The sequence below is a fragment of the Akebia trifoliata genome, chromosome 16 (genome assembly GCF_017979445.1).
Source record: "Akebia trifoliata isolate Shusen 1 chromosome 16, ASM1797944v1, whole genome shotgun sequence".
Lineage (NCBI taxonomy): Eukaryota > Viridiplantae > Streptophyta > Magnoliopsida > Ranunculales > Lardizabalaceae > Akebia > Akebia trifoliata.
The window spans coordinates 1,507,055-1,514,953 of NC_141390.1; the positions used below are offsets into that span (position 1 = coordinate 1,507,055).

At 37.5% G+C, this 7,899-nt stretch overlaps 1 protein-coding gene across 3 annotated transcripts; it reads left to right on the forward strand.

The window, feature by feature from the left end:
* Positions 1-418: 418 nt before the first annotated feature.
* Positions 419-6,099, forward strand: LOC147382180 (putative GTP diphosphokinase RSH1, chloroplastic). 3 transcript variants are annotated; one of them, XM_086428971.1, is made up of 7 exons: positions 419-826; positions 1,673-1,751; positions 3,142-3,804; positions 3,976-4,791; positions 5,207-5,268; positions 5,353-5,420; positions 5,501-6,099. In XM_086428971.1, the coding sequence occupies exons 4-6, from the start codon at positions 4,533-4,535 to the stop codon at positions 5,383-5,385; spliced, it is 354 nt and encodes a 117-aa protein (XP_086285097.1). In that variant the 5' UTR covers positions 419-826; positions 1,673-1,751; positions 3,142-3,804; positions 3,976-4,532; the 3' UTR covers positions 5,386-5,420; positions 5,501-6,099. The 3 variants fall into 3 exon arrangements, with proteins under 3 accessions (XP_086285097.1, XP_086285095.1, XP_086285096.1); XM_086428969.1 differs by having other exon boundaries at positions 569-826; positions 5,501-6,043; XM_086428970.1 differs by having other exon boundaries at positions 569-826; positions 5,357-5,420; positions 5,501-6,043.
* The last annotated feature ends 1,800 nt before the right edge of the window (positions 6,100-7,899 follow it).

Below are 7,899 nucleotides of genomic sequence, written 5' to 3' on the forward strand. Positions count from 1 at the left end.
GATATAGCGACGTTATTTAGCGACGGTAATGCCACTGCAGAGGATTGGGTTAAGATGGTGAATGATTATCAGAATGCTTCTCTATCTAGCTGTCTTGGGATTCCGATGATCTATGGAGTTGATGCGGTTCATGGACACAACAATGTGTACAAAGTGATGGTATTCCCCCACAATCACTACCTCAAAAAAGGTAAAATTCGCTACTTTTACATCATTAATCTCGGCGGCCCAAGTCTCACGTTTATTTGGGCTGGCCCAATAAGTCCAACAAATAAATTCGACAGTCCGAGCCCAACGAACCACCGAAATTTTTATAAATAAATATAAAAAAAAAAACAGACCTTCTTCACCATTTTCATTCTCAGCCTCCTCAGCCATCTCAACGAAGACGAAGTCAGTAGATCGAAACCTCACATCGAAGAAGCTTTTCGTTTATGTCGCCTTTGGGAAGAAAACTTCACATTTAATCGAAGAATTTCTCTTCTCAGTCATTTTTACTGATTTTTGAGTTCGAAGAAGTTTCTTCCATTTCAATCGAAATCAAAAATCCCTCTTGATTTGATTCGAGAACTTTCATAATCAGGATTTGCGATTTCAATCACGATCTCTCAATCTCTCATTTCAACACCGAACGATCTCTCAATCTCCCATTTCAACACACGAACGATCTCTCAATCGCACATTTCAAATCGATAACTCACTTTGACAATGGATTTGTAATCTCTCAGAGCTCAAATCGAAGAAGAAATCAGAGCTCAAGTCGAAAACCCTAAGAACTGAAGCTCACTTATCAGTGCCACCGATCAAACCACTCCAAAGCGCATCTGTAAGTCTATTTCTCTCAAAAATCGAAAAAAAAAACCCTAAAAACCACTCTAGAATGCTAAATTGAACTTTAATGATCATGTTATTCATTTGTTCCTCTGTTCATGTTTGTTCCTCTGTTCATGTGTTGTTTCTTACTATGCTTGCTTGAAAGGTTCATGCATGAATCATGAAAATTCATAGAATTTGGCTAAATAACATCTCTTTTTGCTGAAAAAAAATCCATTATAGAACCTACAGGTTTTTGGATAACTAAGCTTTGACATTGAACTCAATTAGATTTGTGATGAAGTATGATTTTTTAAACTTAGAATGTTACTGTTAAGTTAATTTGTCTGAGTCTACATAAGAAGGAACAATGAAGTATGAACATTACCAGAATTTGGATAAAAACATAAAGGACTGCTTTTAGTAGGCAACAATTTAAGGGTTTGGCAACTAAAAACTTTGGAGTGCAGTCTAATTCAACACTAAGAAGAATTAAGATGTTTAAAACAATAAAAATTTAGGATAAATAGTTGAAAAAATGTCCAAATATTTGATAAGGAAATCTTTTCTATGTTTAGATGGTCTACATCACAATATAGATTGCGCTATTGAGGGTAGTAACCAATGGTTAATATGGAATTTCTATAGGGATTTTCCAATGTCTAGTTCTCCCATGTACAACACCTTATCCTACTATTGAGGCCGACGACTCGAATCCTATTTCACCATTTATGATCTCAGTTTGAGAGGAAAAAAAAAATAGAACTTAGTATGCTGTAACTTTCCCCTGCAAAAAAATTTGGGTTGATTTTAATTAAGTCACTAACTTATTTTTTATTTTTGGGTGTTTACATTTCAGGATGTATCCTAAAAAATAACGTCATTTTCTGATCATGGTCCACGGGCTGTTTGCACTCTTTCGTTGGCTAGCCTCAAAGGTACTCTACCAGTAGCATTCTTTCGTTGTATAATATATTGCCTATTTCATTTAGTCTTTCCTTTAATTTATTTCTTGAATATTGAATTTTGACATCTTGCACGCCTAAGAGCACATTTTACATATCCCAAATGAAGGCTAAAATGCTGTCTAGGAGAACTCCAATCTATACATCCCCAATCATGATGTTGACAGTTAAAAAGCCAAATAATTGATTAGCCATTCAAAATTGGGTACCGAAGCAAGCTTCTAAACTAAGTGCTCTGTACTTCAACCAATGCTACCTTTGATCATTTAAGCAAAACACAATCAATGATTTTTCATTGATTGCATTTTAAGTGTTTCATTCTTTTGATGTTCTTGTTTTTTCCCCTTTTAGATTGCTTTGATTTGGTAAGATTTACACATTGGTCTTCTATAGTTGTTGTCTTGGATCCTCATATATGTTGGGATAATTTCTAGTATGCAGCCAACCATTATAGAGCTATAATAGTGATCTTGTTGATACCCTTGTCTCTTCCCCATCACAGTTTACATATTCCAAATGAAGGCCAAAATGCTGTTTAGTAGAACTTCACTCCACATCCCAAATCCTAATTTTCAACAGTTGAAAAGCCAAATTGTTGATTAGCCATTCAAAATTGGATCAGTTGCATCGAAGCAAGCTTCCAGCATGAGTGCTCTATACTTTAACCAACGGTACCTTGATTATTTTAGCAAGCACAATCAATGGTCTTCTATAGTTGTTGTCTTTGTTACTTTTTTGAATTACAAAACATGTTTTGGTTGTGTGAAGGAATTGTGTTTCTATTATTGCTCTCATCTGAGAAGTTGACATGGGTTTGTTACATAGAGACTTGAATTGCTTTCTCATATATCAGATTAAGAAGATGGAATGTTAATTTGTCAACTTACGAAGAACTTGTTTGAAGAAATCTCTACCGAAATCATACAAAACTCCATTCCATTTATTATATGTTTAGGATGGTTCCATTTGGTAATATTTTGGGTTATTTCTGATTCCAAGTTGGTCCAGTAGTTCATGACAGTCTTAATTAACTTAGATGGAAAATACTTGAGTCATTGAAAAATCGATAATTTTATATGTCAAAACACCAAATTTGGTTGACCTGGCCGAGTTTTCATGAATTGGATTGGTATTTTCTTGATCTTATGATTGATTATGACCATTGGATTCCAATAGACTTGCCAAGAATGCAATTGATGAGGATAATACTTTGGTGGGGTTTTAACTGATTCAATGTTTTGAATCTTTCCTCTTCAAGCTAAAATCATAAATAATAATGGTCCTAAACTAAATGAAGATTTTGAGGGCACTATGATCATTTAATATGATACCAATTTTGCTAGTTTCTATGTTTGGGGTTTAGGAAAATGGAACTCATACAGCATCAACTGTCGCTGGATGACAAGTAAAACAAGCATCCTTATTCGGATATGCTGCAGGTGTTGCCGTTGGAATTGCACCAAAAGCTCGAATTGCAGTTTACAAGATATGTTGGGAAAATGGTTGTGCCGATTCTGATATACTCGCAGGGTTTGACAAGGCAGTAGAAGACGGTGTTGATGTAATTTCACTTTCTGTAGGTTCTGGACCTCTACCATATGATATCGACACAATAGCTATAGGTGCATTTGGTGCAATGGAACGTGGTATTTTTATTTCTGCTTCGGGTGGAAATGAAGGTCTCAGTGAGAAGTCGGTCAGTAATATTGCACCATGGATAACAACAGTCGGTGCTGGCACGATCGACAGGAGTTTTCCTGCTGATGTTATACTTGAAGATGGTTCAGTCGTTGTTGGAACTTCTCTATTTAGTGGCACCCCATTGCAAAATGAAAAGTTTTTTCCTCTTGTTTATGTTGGAAATGTATCGACCGCAGCCTCGAGTGGTGGCGGCGGTGGTGTTGGTGATTTTTATGCAAGTATTTGCATGCCAAAGATGTTGGACCCAGAGCCAAATGGCTATCAAAGTCTCCATACCACAGTGATACCATTCCTCTATGAGAGCATGTTTCGGCTGGAAGTTCAGGTGAGTTTATGACTGCCTTTTATTTCTTCATGTTTATGTCTAATTCCTTACCTACAATTTGCCTCTCTTTGCCAAAATTTTCTATCGATGCTCAATTTTGAACCAACTGTTTGTCTTTTTTTCTTTTTATGCTTTAAAGGTATGATAGTGGGATATATTTTATTTTGGCAGATAAGAACTGAAAAGATGGATCTAATAGCCCAGAGAGGCATTGCTGCTCACTACAGTGGGAGAGTATGTGTTACTGATTTAGTTGGCCAACGGCAATGCTGAAGTTGTTAATACTGTTGAACACCTTAATTGGTACATGTGTAATTCATGGTTTATCTCAGAAGTCTTTTGTCTCTTGAAGTAACTATTCATCTGAGGGGTCACTGCTTCGTTAGCTTTCATAAGTTTTGGGATAACACTTCGATGATGATGATAATGTCTTACCAGGCTCTCTCAAGCAAGTCTGCTTTCCAAAGGCATCAACAGTGGATGCAACATGTAAAGACTCGTAATGCCCGACACAAGATTATGAAAGTAAAGTCTTTCAATCAGGTTTTGGCTTATAATTCTGCCATTGTCTGCTACCGAAATTATGATGGATTCTGTAAATAACTTTGTTGCTGATGTTGAGGATGAGAGTGACTTGGAAGAAGAGTTCCTGGACTCTTCCAAAGAGTTTGAATCCATTTGGAAGAAAATCCTTGTGAACACAAAATTTCCTAATTTGAAGATAGACCATGACGATGCCCTGTAAAGTTGGAATCCCCAAAGTCAATGGGAAACATACCAAGAATGTGCAACATTCGAGTTTGAAGGCCAATGGAAAGCTGTTGTCACAGGGAAATGGTATTGCCCAGTCGATTTATGCTAACATTCCAATGTACAAGGAAGTCTTGCCCGGTTTGGAGAGCTGGCAAGCTAGCAAGGTTGCCTCTTGGCACAACCACGAAGACCTCTCAATCCAGTGGTTCTGTGTTGTATGTATAGATCGTAAAGGTGAACTTCCACTATCATGTGTGATACTAATTATTTGCTTAATTTTGTTATGAGGAAATGTAAGCTACCCTTTGGGTTTTGGCACATGTGCAAGCGCTGGGAGCCTGCATTCAACAGTTCCCAACCTTGGACATGCATAAAAAATTAATTGAAGCATGACTAATCATCCCCTCTCTGGACTGTTCCATATTTTCTTGATCAACCAAAAAATTCTCTAGTTTTATTGGTTAATATTTTACATAGTAAATCTTTGTGGGATTTCTATCAAATGGTGATAATGTTCCTTGTATGTGCACTGAGAGTACCAGATACCATTGGTGCAGTGCTTGGGACCAATGTCTCTTTTGTCGTGAACATTAAACTTCACATATTTCCTGTCTTTTCGGTAACCATCTTAACTGGCTTTCCATTTCAGGCATGTTGGCAGAGGTTACATCAGCATTGACAGCAGAGGAGATCACAATTTGTTCTTGTATAGTGAGTGACGTTCGTAATTCTTGCAGAGTTTTTTTAAATGAAACCCTCTTTGCCTAATGTACATTAACATCATTGAATGAGTAGGCAGAGATCGATAGAAGAAGGGAATGGTGGTAATTTTTTTTCACATTGATGGGAGCCTTGGCAGTCTGGTAAGTAAAACAAGGCCGTCTAAAATGCTCCTTGAATCCTTCTGTACTCACAATGATGTAATAAATTGGTTCTTTCTCAGGTAAATGCCAGCTCGCGTGTGGATCTGATCCTTAGCATCCTGGGTTGGTCTGCTTCTCAGGTCCGCTTTTGTTAGCCGTTGTGAAGCTGAATTCAGCATATTGAAGTTGGAGAGAGAGGAAAGGATTGGTCAGCTTCTCCTGCTGCGGCTGCGGCTGCAGCTCGGCCAACAACAGAGCCTATAGGTGTTGCTCCGCCTACCTCTGGGAAATACGTGCCAAAGTTCCGGCATGAGAAGACCGAGGGCCTTGGAGGAATGGCCCCAACCCCTGAACCTGAACGATGGGGCAGACAGGAAGATCATGGTGACAAGTAGCGCAATGATGAGCTCAAGAGCATCCACCTGGTCATCCAAACGTTGACACACCTATTTTATCTATTATTATTATATTCACCTCGAGCTACTACTAGTCACTGGAGGCAAATCAAACTTCCATATGTAGGATTGAGGCCTTAATGTGTTTTGTAATTGGTTGAAATTAGAGGTGTTACTTTTTGGACTTTCAGATTGGGCGAGTTCTAGTTGAGGACCTAATAATCTTTTTTAAAAACGAATACCCTATAACGACGGTCGGCGCCCGTAGCTAAAGGTTTAATATATATTTTTTTAATAAAATAACCTATAGTGACGGCCAATAGCGGCTGTCGCTATAAGTCTATATACCAGTCGCTATATCCCTAAATTCTATGGTTTTTAACTGCCGAATATGTTTTCAACAAGCCCAAATTCGACAGTCCAATTCGACGGTCGAGACTGTCGAATGATCCCATAATTCGACGGTTTTGAACCGTCGAATTTTGAAAGTTTTCACGTAGTGAATGTTGGGCTTGGATGTACAAGGCAAGCAACTAATTAATACCCCATTACATGAAAATTCTTATTATAGTACAAGTTAGCTTATTTGAATATCTGAATGAAATTTGGATTTCCTATTGTTTCTTTTATCCTACTTTGTAATGGAAAATATATTCCTATTTGCCGGAGCCCATGCAGTGGCTCTAATTTTTTTTTTCTCCGTGGACCCACCGAAAAAGGTTTCTTTTGCCTTCTATATTAATATATCTATAGATATAATGGATACTGAGGGTTATTTTTATCCTCTTATTAGGCAGATCTTATTTTTTCATTTACATCTTTTTCTTGACAGATTTGGATAAGAGACATTTAAAAGCACATCATTGTTTGTAAAACATTGGAAATTATACATGTTATGACTCTTTAGTTTGTCCAACTGTACCCTTGCCATTTGAACATGTACTCGTTCCATTTATTTATTCTTCAACCCCAAAATGGATTGCATTTTCATCACTTCATGTCATATTTTTGTTTTTGTGCCTTTCTGTTTTCAAAGTTACTGATGGTTGTTTTTACGCCATTTTGTCTCTTATGCATTGAAGCTTCTTAAAGATGCACAATTTTTGTCATATGAGGCATATTTGAAAGAACTGAAGATTTTTAAGGTAGCATTGATTACACTTTAGAAGTGCACATGTTCATTTCTGCTGAGGTTCTAACTAGTAGTTTTACTGTTTCGCGCTGAGTAGGTAGTAGTCACATATCTTCTGCTGATATTGTGGTTTTGGAGAGATCCGGTTGCTGCCATAGCTCAGCATCTCTTGCAACCCTTTGGTAATGTATTCTTAACAAGGCTGTTCTGTAAGTGTGAATCACTCTGCTTTCCTATTTGGTTTTCGGAAATTCCAACTTTACAATATTGTTTGTTATCAATTGCCATAATAGCAGTTCCACATCTTTCCATTTGTTGAACTTAGAACAGTTTCTATTCATATTATTAAGTTGAATGACACCAGTCCGCTCAGACATACAAGACCTAGAGAGGTATCAGTAAGGGTTGGAATATATATTGGCTATACATGATGGGGTTGATGTGCTGTCGCTATCTATTGGTACGTACCCAATTGATTATTTGTCCAACCGCGTTGCAAATGGTTGAAGCCATTCACCGGTGGGCCCAGTACTGGCGCTAATGCCAAAATCTCCTCGAGGTTACACGACCCTTTGTATCCAGTAACTAAGGTAAAAGTCTCTTTATTTTATTTATTTTTTTGTTCTGTTTATTAAACTTTTCCTGAATTTTCTCAAAATAACTTTCTTCTGTTTTCTTATGATTTAATAAATACTTATTTTCTCATTTTGATCATTTACGGTTGGCTTTTGTAAATTTACAGTGGGGGGTAGGGTGGGGCTGGGCTGTAGGCATTTGTAAATTTACAGTGTGGTGTGTGTGTGTTGGGCTGTAGGCCTTTGTAAATTTACAGTGGGGGGTGGGTGGGTGTGGGCTGGGCTGTAGGCATTTGGAATTGTTTTTTGGTAAGCTGGTAGAATTGATGTATGGGCTGGGCTAGCTTTAGTAAAAATTTGTTTTTAACAAAATAGCA

Excerpts from the sequence above, each read along its gene's own strand:
- LOC147382180 (XM_086428969.1), top strand. The coding sequence starts at position 3,415 with ATGGAACGTGGTATTTTTATTTCTGCTTCGGGTGGAAATGAAGGTCTC. Across the intron at positions 3,805-3,975 it reads TGTTTCGGCTGGAAGTTCAG|ATAAGAACTGAAAAGATGGA; the intron begins GTGAGTTTATGA and ends TTATTTTGGCAG.